Source organism: Salvia hispanica, chromosome 4, assembly GCF_023119035.1.
Source record: "Salvia hispanica cultivar TCC Black 2014 chromosome 4, UniMelb_Shisp_WGS_1.0, whole genome shotgun sequence".
NCBI classification, from domain to species: domain Eukaryota; kingdom Viridiplantae; phylum Streptophyta; class Magnoliopsida; order Lamiales; family Lamiaceae; genus Salvia; species Salvia hispanica.
Window position 1 is genome coordinate 13,539,374 of NC_062968.1, and position 14,583 is coordinate 13,553,956.

A 14,583-nucleotide genomic window follows, 5' to 3' on the forward strand; every position below is an offset into this window, starting at 1 on the left:
GGTAACTTTTAATAAATGTTTATTGTTCTTGTAGATTTTGATTGATTCGTGAAAGACTAAAAGCCGAAACTGGTCCTGAACATATGCTCATTTTACGATTTTGGTCCTAAACTTTATCTTTTGAATTTTTTGGTCGAGTACATTTCAAATCGGATCACAATTGGTCCTCCGTTAACAATTATGTTAAATTTATAACAGTCAACGGGTTTAACCCAATTTTGACCGATTAAAGCTTTTAATTATGATTTTTAACTCACTAATATTATCATTAATTATTATTCTAATTTATGATTTCGTTAATTTATGATCATAGAACAACACTAGCATTGTAATCTAACAGTGATTCACTTTTGCCTAAAATCACAGACTTTGGAAACCTCTAAGATCATAGTATGACAAGTTAAACAACTGCAAATTCGGCAAATCCAATTCAGGAACCTCACCGGAAAGCGAATTGTTAGCAAGATTCAAGGCCACGAAACGACTCAAACCAGATATAGAGCTAGGGATGCTACCATTAAACCCATTATCAGAAATTCACAATGGTAAAGTTCCTCCAAAGAGAGAACTCCAAAGGCAAAAGCCCCCAGAAATTGTTGTGCTGAAGATACAAAAAAGATAAGTTCTTTAGATTACCCAAATTGAGAGGGATAGTCCCATTTATCCCATTTGACCGGAGGCTCAAGATCTGCAGCGCCGAGAGGGTGTTCGCCGGAATAGGGTCGTGAATGCTGATTCCCGGCAGCCGCAGTTATATCACTCTGTTTCCGTCTTCGCTGCAGCCAATTCCAGTCCAATTCTTGCAGATTGAGCTCTGAACATCCCAGTTCAAAGGGCGGCGGGAGAGATGGATATTGTCTGCGAAATCGAGCAATGCTTGCTTGTCGCTGTCCAGAAATCGAGCAATGCTTGCTCTAAATTATGATTTCGACCAGAAATCATAATTTATGATCCGAAATCCCAAAAATCATAATTTATGATCCGAAATCATATATTAGAGCAATAATTAATGATATAATTAGTGAGTTAAAAATCATAATTAGGAGTTTTAATCGGTCAAAATTGGGTTAAACTCGTTGACCGTTATAAATTTAACGGAATTGTTAACGGAGGACCAATTGTGATCCAATTTGAAATGTACAGGACCAAAAAATTCAAAAGATAAAGTTTATGACCAAAATCGTAAAATGGACATATGTTCTGGACCAGTTTTGGCCTTTACTCTTCATGAAAAGATGTATGATAATGTTGGACCACAGCCACGGGCGGACCCAGTAAAGGAGAGGGGAGGGCTTAAGCCCCTACCCAAAATAATTTTTGGGCTTAAGCCCAACTGGGATTACTAATCCCAGTTGTTAATTGAAATACCGATTTGTTGGAGTAATTGATCGTTGAAGAATTTGGCAATATGCATTGTTTAGTTGTTTCACTTAATTTCATGAACTACCTATTTTGTGATTTGCAGTTAGTAATGTAGAAATCGAGTAGGCTTTCGCAGTCAGTGGTGGATGTGGTTTAGTATGTTGCTTAGGCGACAAGTCTCATGTATTAGGGTTTAGTGTTTATTTTGTTTTCTCGGCTGCTGTGTTGTAATTCTGGACTTATATAATGTACGAATAATAATGTGTACTGCATTTTTTCTTATATGTAATGTATGGTTGATATCATATAATGAAAATAAATTATGATATACTTTTTGTTTTGGTTTTATGTGTAGTGTTCGTTCTCGGTATAAACCAAATGATACTATTCAATTAGTTCGTATACTTTGTTTGAATACGTATTAGTTTATTTTAATCCTCTAGGTTTTAGCAATCATTGGTGGACAACCCTAATACACGTTTTTTGCTTAGGCTGTTGTGTTGTATTTCTGGATGTAAATAATGATAGCGTAGTAATGTATAATGTATTCTTTCTTATATTTAATGTATGGTTGATATCATATAATGGAAATAAATTCTGATATGCTTTTTTCTTTGGTTTTGTTTATAGTGTTTGTTATACCTGAATGTTCTCCACAATTGAAGCCTGTGGTTGGTCAGAAGTTCCAATCCCTAGATTTTGCTTTTGCGTTTTATGATGTGTATGCCCGCGATGTTGGTTTTGATACGCGCAAACAAGGAATGAGAAAGGCGGCGGACAGTGTTACTACTTGGTATTCTGTCGTATGCAATAGGGAGGGTAGCAAGTGGTCGAACGAGGAAGACGATGTGAATGCACGATAAATTTATTATGCATAAAATGTTTTGTACCTAAAAAATTAGTTTTCGTCTTGTATTCAGTCTTATTATATGTTTCGTTGTCCTAGTTTTATTATTTCTAGCGCCGTGAACATTTTATGCATAATAAATTTGCATTTTTCGATAGTTAATGTGCATTATCGAATAATAGCCTTGCATTACTAATCTGTAAACGTACATTATATGGAATGAATATGTACATTACTCCACAGCATGACTTAACTGTCTGTAGATTAATTCGACGGATCTGTGCATTACTCCCTTTATTTATACCATTATTCCATTACTTTGTTAATGTGCATTATCGAATTATAGCATTGCAGTAATACTGATATTCTGTGCATTACTCCATTTATTTACTCCATTAATCCATTACTTTATTAATGTGCATTTTCGAATAATAGCATTGCATTAATAATGATATTTTGTGCATTACTCCCTTTATTTATACCATTATTCCATTACTTTGTTAATGTGCATTATCGAATTATAGCATTGCAGTAATACTGATATTCTGTGCATTACTCCATTTATTTACTCCATTAATCCATTACTTTGTTATTGTGCATTTTCAAATAATAGCATTGCATTAATAATGATATTTTGTGCATTACTCTCTTTATTTATACCATTATTCCATTACTTTGTTAATGTGTATTATCAATTAATAGTCTTGCATTAATAATGATATTCTGTGCATTAATCCATTTATGTATACCATTATTCTATTACTTTGTTAATGTGCATTATCGACTAATAGCCTTGCATTAATATCGATATTTTGTAGTGCACAACAACGAAATCAGTTGAATTCCTACATCCAGTTAGACCAAAATCTGAGATATTACACAATAATCAACCAAATCGTCAATAATGGAAAGAATCGACCACACACTGAACAAAAATTCAAAAACTGCCAGAAACCAAAAACAACCGAACAAACTCGACAATATCCAGAAACCAAAACAAACATAATCGGGCATTTACCACAAACAACTCAGCAATAAACTATAAAATTAACTAATTGAACGAACCCTAGTTCACACGCATACGATTTCATTTTTTTTCCAGAAAATTTGATCCATAAAATTCGTGCATTATTCGAAGAACGAAGTCAATCGATGACTACGGTCCAGAAATTGTTAAAAACCGACGCTAACAAGTGTTTTTACCCAAAAATCGGAACTTTAAAAACCCACCTTTAGAAACAAAAATCGGTCAGACAATCAATTGTCGTGCATGAAACTAGAAATCGGTACTTCAAACCTCTGAATCGACGACCTACGATGTTTTTTGCGGCGAGAAAGGGTGAAAATCGGGGGTTAGAGCGGCGGCTAGGGTTTTCGCCAGTTTAGAAATGGTGGAGAATGGGGTTGATGGGATAGAATGAGAGAGAGAGGGGGTAGATGAAAGGTTTCAGAAAATAACGCTTAATTATAGAACCTTCCATTTTGAAACGTGTTACAGCCAATATGCTTTTACTCTTATACCCTTATAATGCACATATTAGTACAAATAATGCAACACGGGATCAGTTTACCCAATTTAATCTAGTCCATCCATTCCCTCAATCTAGTGGATGAAATTTAGAAGAAAATAGACACTTAGGGGGCAAAAGGACCCTAATGCTCCCCTATATATATATATATATATATATATATAGAGAAGTGATCAATGTTTAACTAATTTTAAGTCCATAACTAGAGAATAAATCCCAGCCACACATTTTAATACTTCAAACCCGGGAAAGGAGGAACTCTCATAACCCGACGCTTCAGTGGTGTAGCATTAACTTAAGAGAGAATCGATCCTAACATCCCTGGTGAGGAATGAGTGATCGAGTGAATCCAACAATCGGGTAAGTAAAAGGCTATCTTGACAAGCTGACAGATTGGCTAGGTAAAGGAAGGGAAAGGGCCTATGTGGAGGAGTGCAACCTATTGAATTGACCTTAATCTTGTGGGGACGGATGCCTAAAGGTTGAAGCTAGCTCATGTATATGTGTTTTATGTGTTTGTATGTTTTTAAAACTTTTTAAGTTTTTAATTGTGTCTAGGTCTAGGAATCGGTCAAGAGATAACCTTGCTTGAAATTCGCCTTATACTTTTTCTTTTCTTGTCTTTGTACTTGAGGACAAGTATGGTTTAAGTGTGAGCAGTTTGATAAGGCTAATTTCATGCATCGGTTATATGGTGAAAAGCGTTATAATTTGCTGGGTCTAACACGTTTCCTAAGCCAGGTGTGTGAAAAATATCGCTAGATCGAGGAAATGCTGAAGGAGATGGTCTAGCAAAGGAATGAAGTGAAGTGAGCAGGATTTAAAAGAAAAGAAGGCGTGACAGAGGGAGTCAATAGCTGAGGGCAACAAAGTCTATCTATACCTCGCTGGGCCCACTCCAACGCCTATATATAGAAGAGCATGCAACGCACATCAGATCACTTTTTCACTCTCTTTTAGCTCACACACATAACACACACTTGGGAATGGAAGATCTGAGGTAGTCGGGTTACGAAGGGTTATTTTCTTTAGAAGTTTCGCAGTTGCAACACCGTCCGCGTGTGGACGAAGATACAATCTCTTTAGAGGGGGAGGTCATAAGCGTCAATACGTAAAATTGATTTTCGACGGAATGAAAAAGACATATATGGTAGAATCATAACCATAGAATACGACCCTAAACGAAATGCATACATTAGTCTCATACACTATGGGATGGTGAGAAGAGATACTCCCTCGTCCCATGGTAGATGACCTCTTCCTGAGACGACACGAGATTTTATGCATACTAATTTTAAACTGTTAAAGAAGGGAGAGAGAAAGTTGTTGAGTGTTTAAAAGTAGGAGAAATTAATAAAGTAAGAGAGATAAATGAATGTTGATCATTTAAAAGTAGGAAAGATGAAAAAGTAAGAGAGAGAAAAGGTTGTTGGGTATTTAAAGGTAGGAGATATGAATAAAGTAAGAAAGGGAAAAGATAATTGAGTATATTAATTATTTCCTAAATAAGAAAGGAGTCATCTTGGTTGGGATGGACAAAAAAGGAAAGTGGGTCATCTTCGGTGGGACGGAGGGAGTATATTTTACATCCCAGAGGGGCTGTAATTGGAGATACCATTGTTTCTGGTTCAGAAGTTCCGATAAAAATGGGAAATGCCCTTCCTTTGAGTGTAGTGTGAATTATTGATTTACATAATTGGAAGTAACCAATTAGGTTAACGACGAAACCTAGAAATCGATCACTGATGCAATTTGAGTACCTCTACAAGATAAACCTCAACAGAAAACAAAAGAGTAACAGCAACAAGTGATTGAGTATAGTTTCTCATATAAAATTATTGACTCTAGAAATATAGTAATATGGAGAAGACAAAATTGTTTCAAACACCGAGAAAACCATAAGCGCCCCTTCTTTCTAAGAGAGGAGGATGGGTTATTCACACTTCATTTGATGGTCAGAGGCGAATCGAAACCTATGCAGTGGGAATTCTAAAGATTCCCCGTGGAAAAATAGAGATGTCTCCTACGATTCATCAATTTTACCAAATTTTACAACTAAAATGAATGATGAATAAATGGAAAGACTGAAATACCTTGGGTGCCATTTTGGAAAAAAAAGGAGGGTGATAAGTCGTATACTAAGCCTTGGTTATTGGTCAATATGATGAGCTTAACGTGCATATTTTGCAAGAAAAGTGCGTAAGTGTGCAGGAAAAAGGTGCAAGTCAGCAGGAAAGGAATCGGAAAGTTCAAATGAAAAAAAACGCCAGAAGGGTGCAATACTAACCAGGATGCATGCCCAAAGGCTCGAGATGGAGAGAAGAAGATTGCTAGTAGACGGCCAACTATTTGACGAGGGCAAAAGCGACAGTTTGCAAGGAAGAACAACCCTACTTTTTAGGGCAAACCTCCCTATAAATAGGCCACATGAATAGAGAAGTATCCATGCTCCATAATCTACAATCTACCTACCAACACACAAGCTCACTTAGAAACCGCTCTCGGAAGTCTTAGCTTCGAGGCGGAGGCTAGCTCCTCAACTCTCGTTCCTCGCCACCAGTCTTGATCACTTGAAGCCGTTCGAGTTCCACCGGAAGTCATCCACCGTCTACTCTTCCAGCCGTTTAGTTGCCAGAACTGTTTCATCGACCAAGTGGCAAAAACAATCTTTACTTGCTTTCTTAGTTTAATTTCACATTTCGTTTTTAGCTTGTTGGATCTTGTTAGAACTTAAATCTTCAATTGCTTTTGAAGTCTTTTGTTGAAATCCAAACATTTTCTTTGTCTTTTGATCGTTGTTGCATTTCATTCTGCCTAGTTTAGATTTCTGTTATTTACGTTTATTTTCTAAGTGTTGAAGCATGTTTTCGTTTGAGTTAGCTAGATCTGGGTTTGTTAGCTAGAATTTCGAGCTTTCTTTGTTTCGATCTAAGGTTTAATGCATGAGTTTTTCACTTTACGTTACTGTCGTCACCTTACATGTTAGTCAGTAGGAGTAATTTGGATTTATTAGTTGTTAATCTTTGAGTTTAAGCTTGTTAATTTATGGATATGATGTATGAAGTTGTTAATCTGAGTTTATCCATGGAGTTTGTGTTTATCTGAAGTTTATGCATACTTGTTGAAGAAGACAACATCATAATCCATCTTTTCTTAGACCACTTTACTTTTCAGCCACCTTTACCTTTTGTCCTTCTACTTTTGTCAGATTTTCTGCATATATGTCAGCGCATCAGCCAGTTCGTTAGGATATTCACCCCAACTTTTGTTTAACCAATTTTAGTAAACTTTCACTTTTCACATGCACTCCAGTAGAATATCTTTTCTCTCTCATATGTACCACCTCATCCAGATATCAGATAATCTTACTAGTCAGTAGAGTCCAAGTCCACCTTTAGTTTCGTCTAGGTAAACCTCAACCCAAGCGTAGTAGCTAACCAACCATTCCAGAGTGTCACCATAGTCTAGAGCCATAGTCTAGAGCTGCATCCATCGTTCCTCGTGGGATTCGACCATTGCTCTCACTATACTAACCAGTAGAAGTGGGTTGAGGAATTTCTTGATACCAGGTTTTAGGTCTTTGTGCCAGCGACACGGCTAGGTTAGGAGTCACCTTCTGATTAGTTGAACACAAGAGCCTGCACAAACCCGTTCCAGAACACGTATCAAAGGGTCAGAAAGGCATGAAAAACTGGAAACAGTGAAAAGGGACTCCAAATGATATGATATGATACCCATACATAGAGGGGTCTGTTGTATTTTTTGTAACATAGGTACCTCCAGCGTTCGAATATTCATACGTAGGGGTTTTTTTTATAGTTCACTCTTTAAGAAAATGATATTTATTGAATTGAGTGGAGAGCATAAAGTATGAGAAAGGAAAAAGTAAGGGAGATAAATAGAAAATCAAGTAAAAAAAAAGAGAATAAAGTAAGAGAGAAGGAATAAAATAAGAGAAATAGAGGTGTTGTTTTTTGTCAAAAAGAGAAATCAATCACCTATAGTGGAACGGATGGAGTAATTATAACATAAATACAAATTCATATACAAAATATAAGGGGCTCGTTTCATTTACAAAATTCATTTACAAATCCAGTCTTTCCCCTTGCTTTGATCGTGTGTTTGAGTTTAAGCGATAGCTTTAGTAACCTAATTTTTTACTATATTTTAATTGGGCAAGGATCATCTGCTGTGCACAGCAGGGGCTGAGCCAAAATATACACGTACAATAAATTATTTTATAATAAAATAAATTAATATTTTAATATTATAATAGAAATATAATATTCCCCCGTCCCATAAAAATATGCACTCTTTCTTTTTTTAGTCCGTCCCAAAAGAATATGCATTTTCTAATACTGGAAAGTCTTTTCTCTCTAATGGGGTGAGACCTATTCTCCACTAACAATACTTTTTAATTACTTTTTTTCTTTATTTCTCTCTTATTTTACCAATTTTATATTAAAACCCGTGTAAAATCTAAATTGCATATTCTTTGGGGACGGAGGGAGTATTAGATTGGGTGTAACAGCATCCCTCACTGTGCTATCAGCCTCAATAAGGGTCCAAATCCGTTTTAATCCCATTTATTCGGCTAAGACCATCTCCAACTATACCCTAAAAATAAGTTTCGGTGTACAAATCTTCTCCAATCATACACCAAACTTTTTGTGAAACAATACCAAATATGGTGTTACTGTAAAAAGTTTGTGAGACAAAAATTCAAAAATGGTGTAAATTTTGAGTTTAGTGTAAACGATTGGAGTAAACTATTTTTTGGTATAAATGGTTGGAAATGACCCAAATACTAACTATATCGCACACCCAGCTGGCAGCCATAAATTGGAACAATCAATGTATACTACTAAGGGTAGAGTGGTCATTTTGGTTGACTAACATAATTTTAGTAGTGTTAAATCAACACAATAGAAAATAGTTCCATATAGTTTGTCTCACTTCCTTTTTCGCACTCATTTTGCAAAAATAATATTCCATCTGTCCCATAATAGATGTCACACTTTTCTTTTTAATTTGTCCCATAAAAGATGTCACACTTTCTTTTTTGGAAAAAGCTCTCACATTAATATAAATATATTATTTTCTCTTTCCACCTAACACACAAAACAACATCACCTAAAATCTCGTGACAATCCCCAAGTGTGTCATCTATTATGAGACAGCGGGAATATAATAAATAGTTAAAGTGGAGAGAAAATAAAGTAAAATAGAGAATAATGTAGAGAAAGTTTTACTTACATTATTCTTTTTATTATTTTACTTTCTCTTAATTTTACTAATTTATTACTCTATCTGTCCCATTATAAATGAAACGTTTTCTTTTTTAGTTTGTCCTATTAAAAATGAAACGTTTTCTAAAATGGAAACATCTCTATCTCTATTTTTATATCTCTCTTACTTTACTCTCTCTTCATTAACTCACAAAACAACATTACATAAAAACTCATGTTAATTTCCAAATATTGCATATTTAATAGGACGGATGGAGTATTATTTTTGCGAAACAAGCTTAGAAAAAGAAAGTGAGACAAACAATTGGGACATGGAGAACAGAAGTTGGATAGTTATCTGTAAATCTCTAATAATGGAAATGCTTTCATTATTACTCCTCTTGTCGACCAATTACCAACACTACTAATGAAACAACCGCGTAGATTAAATTAAATAGCGCACTTGACTTTGACTAGGTGAGCGAGCGTTATTGGTCAATTCATACTGAGCTACAGGGCACTTCGATCAGCTTCTACTTCTGTTTCTGCATATCATTTCTCTCTCTAAGATCAGAAATGGCCTTCGCAGCACTTGTTTCACTAGCAAAAACCATCTATCTCATCCTCAATTATCATCAAACCTCCATCCCCACTCCATTCAGAAATCAGATTAAATCAATCCACAAAAATGTCTCCTTCCTGCAAGCAGTTCTTCCAGATTTTCCAAAGACGCCAAGCAGTTTGGAACACAGAATCAGAGACCTCGCATACAAAGCAGAAGACGTTGTCGAAATCGTATGGTCGGACAAGGTTCGCGATTCTTCGAAATCCAAGCTCAAACAACCAAACCAGAATCACGAAAACCTCTGTTACGACTTCCCCGATCTGGAAAAAGTAACAAAGGAGGTTGAAGCGATCGTGAAAGAAGTCAGGGAACGGCACAAGGAAGTCGTGGTTGGTTTCGACAAGGAGTTAATCGAAGTGAAGGAAAAGCTTCTTCGCGACCAATCTAATTTGGAATTCGTCCCAATCGTCGGCATGCCAGGGATCGGGAAAACTACACTTGCCAAATACACGTATGAAGATGCCTTGTTCGAGAAACATTTTGATGTTAGGGGTTGGATCAGGGTCTCACAGCACTACAATTTCGACCAAATCGTTTCAAGCCTCGGAGCTTCCATTGGATTGTCGAATGCCAAAATCGAAATGGATGATGTGTTCAGAAAATTGGTTGACAGGCGTTATCTGATTGTGTTGGATGATATATGGAGTGTGGAGGCTTGGGATGAGTTACAGAGGATGTTTCCCGATAACGGTAACAAAAGCCGAATCATGTTCACCACAAGGCTATTAGATTTGGCTACGAGCATTGCCTCTGATGGTATCTGGATCCATCATATGCAGTTGTTGAACGAAATCTCTAGCTGGGAGCTGCTTCGAAACAGGATTTTCGGAGACAAGCCCTGCCCTTCTGAATTGGAGCCTCTGGGGAGAATGGTTGCAGCCTGCTGCAGCGGCCTTCCGCTTGCTATTGTGGTCATTTCAGGGCTGCTTGCTGTTGATCAGAAAACAGTTGCTGTTTGGGAGAAAGTTGCTCAAGATGTCAAGTCTGCTATCTCTGAAAACGATAGCCAGTTCGATAAGATACTCTCGCTAAGTTACACGCACTTGCCTCATCATCTGAGGCCTCTTTTTCTGTATCTGGGAGGCTTTCCACAGGATTATGAGATGCCTGTCTCAAAGCTCGTCAAACTGTGGGTGGCTGAGGGCTTTTTGAAGCAGAGTGGATCTAATAAAAGCCTCGAAGAGATTGCAGAGGACTATCTTGAGGATCTCATCAAGAGAAATCTTGTATCCGCTGCCAAGAGGAAGCCTAATGGGAGGATCAAGAGGTTCGGCCTCCATGATTTGATGAGGGAAATGTGCATAAGAAAAGCGCAAGAGCACAACTTTTTCCTACACGTTCGCGGCTCTCTTGATCAAGGCACCAAGATTCTGCGCCGTGTGAGTGTGGCTCATTCTGATATGGATTTTCTCTATGGCTCGGCCATACATACCGTGATATGTTTATGTGACAGGAAACAAGGTAAAAAATGCTCTTTTGATAACTGTAGACTTCTTAGGATACTGGATTTGATAGATGCTCAAGAATACTTCTACAAGAGTGATAGCTCGTCTAATTCTTTGCCTGATCATTTGTTTGAGCTGTTTCATCTGAGATATCTTGCTTTGGACTATCCCTTTAGTATTCCTGCAGCCATATCCAATCTTCGGAATCTTCAAACTTTAATCATAGCTTTAGACAACCACCATCTTAAGCCTGTTGAGTTGCCGGTGGAAATTTGGAGGTTGCCACAGTTGAGGCATATCCTAATTGCTTCTTGTGTCTTTCCAAGTGAACAAGGAGCGACGATTGCACTAGAGAATCTGCAAACACTATTTAAAGCAGTAAATTTTGTTTGTTCGGAGGAGATCCTCGTGAAGATCCCAAACCTGAAAAAACTGGGGATCTTGTACAAGGGAGATGATGAAAAAACTTACGAGAAAGACTATGAACTCCAAAATCTTGCAACTCTTCAAACACTTGAAGATTTGAAGATTGAGATGTGCAATTTTCCCAAGGAAAAGCCGAGGCTTGGCCCTGATTTTCCAAAGAAATTGAAAAATCTTACTTTGAGTGGTGTGGGACTTCCTTGGGAGGATTTCAAAATTGTGAGCTCGTTGTCCAATCTTCAAGTGCTTAAACTAAGAGACAACGCTTGCATTGGAGAAACATGGGAAACAACTGATGGAGGATTTTCTCAGCTTGAATTTCTGCTGATTGACCAGTCACATTTTGAGAATTGGATAACTGAAAGTAGTCACTTTCCAAGGCTCAAATTCCTGGTGCTTCATCATTGTTGGAGTCTAGTGGGGATTCCTGAGGATGTTGGGGATTTTTCAGCGCTTGAGCTCATTGAGGTCGATGACTGCAATGCCTGCCTAAAAGAGTCAGCTAAAATGATGAAAAGTTATCTGGATGATACGTATGGAGATGGCATGGTCCTAGTCCGCTTCGTAACAGGCTAGGCATACCTTAAGCTATTTGATGGCATGGTTTTGTCTTCTTGGGTGAGTCTTGTTATTTGTTTGAGTTTTCAGAGTCTGGAGTATTCATGTTAAAGTGTAGTTTAATATTTTGTAACATTCAATTTGAGCAATGTTTTGTATTAACATCTGTTATGGTTGCTTGATGATTAAAGTAGTGGGTAGTTTTACCGCATGCCCTTGTTCGAGGATTGGCCTCGAATAGGATCATCATCGTTCATTTCAGTTTATATATCGGAGTGTTCGGTTGACAAGACTAAATCTCATGATTAAATATGTATCATGTTTGGTTCATAAGATTGACCCCCACAACTTAATCATAGATGGATAGTCTCATAATTATTAGTCATAGTCTCCCCCTCCAACTAAAATAATCCCACAACTTAATCCTAGATGGATAGTCTCATGATAATTAGTCATGGCAACCGAACCCACCTTTATGTTTTCATAGTTGTTGTTCTTTATGCTTCTTATGCGGATATGTTATCGAGAGAATACGATCCACCGCCTTTCACTCGGTATCAACATCTTGATGTGTTCATCAAATCCATCTCTATCTTGAAAACACACAAGTCTGCTCCGTTCGTCCAAACAATATGTTATTTTACTGAGAGAGTGGTTCAATTGAGAACTAACATAAAATGAGAACTTATTAGTTGAAAGAGCTTATTTCGTGCAGTCAACTAAGTTCTCATTTTAAGATTGAACCACACATCTATGAGTATAAATTAATTATTCTAATCTCAAATGAAATGAAGGCGAACGGGATCGTTCCCTCAACTCTCTTGATCATCTTGTATCTGTTTAGCCGACTCCACTAAATGCTTGTTCCAGTTATCCATCTCAATCAGTTGAAGCGTTGCAATCTCTCCAATTTCTTGAGGAATCTCACTTAGATTCGGACATCGAAGAAGTACCAAGCAATTGAGCCTAGGAAAATGACTACTCTCCGTCACCCAAACCTTCAAATTGGATTGGCTAATCAGCAAAAACCTCAGCTCACAGAATCCGCCTTCACTCGTCTCCCATTCCACGCCATTGCAGGCGAAGTCCCTCAGTTTAAGCACTTGGAGATTAGGCAACGAACCCACAATCTTCATGTGTCTCCAAGGAAGCTTCAGACCGCTCAAAGTCAACTTCTTCAAAGTCACTGTGGTGCATCTTCAGCTTCAGATTCTCCAACAATTTAAGGCAACCAATGTTTTTCAGCTGCTCCACATATGTTACACTGTAAACACGAGACTGCTCCTCATTTCTAATCTCTGCGTGGAGATATTCCTCCCGAGTGTAATAAAGGCTTAATTTCTTCAAATTCGGAATCATCTGCAGAATCTCCGGTCTGCAGCTGAAATTTATTGCTAGCGAAAGCGTTTGTAGATTTTGCAAAGCCGACGTCGCTCCCTTTTGAAACAGCCGAAGACCGGAACAGAACACGAGATGCCTTAACTGTGGCATGCCCCAAATCTCAGCAGGCAGCTGCTGCGGCATCCTCCATATCTCCACAAAATTTCCCTTGTATTTACTCGGACCAATTATCAATGTCTGGAGATTCTGAAGGTTAGATATGATTGCCGGAATCTTGAAGGCGTAGTCAAAGCAAGGTATCTCAAATGGAACAGCTCAAATAGCTCCTCCGGTAGAGAATAGAGATATGAGTTATCATTCTTGTGGAAGCATTCATAAGCATTGATCAAATCAAGAATCCTCAGCAGTCGAAAATATCGTACAGAGCATTTTCTTCCCCTCTGGCTATTCGCATCTTAGGAGCATTGCATAGCTCGATTCTCGGAACTCCATCAAGTTCGCCGGTGCCTAGCGGGTTTGAGGTGCTTCTACACGCTAGGAGGAAGTCGTTTTATCTTTGGGGGCAATACGCCATTCCGTGAGCACTAGCCGGGGCGTAATTTGTCTTGCGGAAAGAGGGCTTCCCTCGACTCGACTTATAGTTCGGTTTGTTTTATTATTTCCGTTGTAATTTTCATTCCACTTATTGTTATTATCTTCCTTCGATTGTAATAGTTAGAGTACCGCCTGTAACGGCTTGGGAATTTTATCCCATTATTTCTAACAATCGCAAGACAAATTAGTGTACTCTTCTAAGACAGGATTATACCAATCGAAGTTGGAGGAAACATGAGCTCCAAAGCTGGAATGAAGAAACGAACAGTCGCAATGTCGATGTGCAATGAAGTGGTTAATTCCTTGAGAGCTATTCTCTTGAGAATTGTGTTTATCGTTTGTCATTTGACAAGCAAGACCAATTTTGACTTGGTAGTAATAATTGGGATGCATGTGGTGTTGAATATACCAATGCACATATGGTTCAATATAATTGTGTACTTATTGATGGAGACAATATTGTGCAAATTATTTGAACGTGTTGTTATAAACAACAAAGATCACGAGGTGGTCGCAATGGTCTCCGACGTGGACCATGGTAATAATCCAAATGAATGGTTTATTGATACGGGTGCCACATGTCATGTGTGCTCCGAGAGAAGCATTTTTTCTACTTACAGATCTGTTGGAG

General features: G+C 37.7%; 1 protein-coding gene across 1 annotated transcript; it reads left to right on the forward strand.

Annotated features, from left to right (window-relative positions):
* The first annotated feature begins 9,502 nt into the window (after nucleotides 1–9,502).
* On the forward strand, nucleotides 9,503–12,193 carry LOC125219007 (putative late blight resistance protein homolog R1A-10). The gene has a single exon (XM_048120844.1). It carries the CDS (start codon nucleotides 9,543–9,545, stop codon nucleotides 12,033–12,035), a length of 2,493 nt encoding a protein of 830 aa, XP_047976801.1. The 5' UTR covers nucleotides 9,503–9,542; the 3' UTR covers nucleotides 12,036–12,193.
* The last annotated feature ends 2,390 nt before the right edge of the window (nucleotides 12,194–14,583 follow it).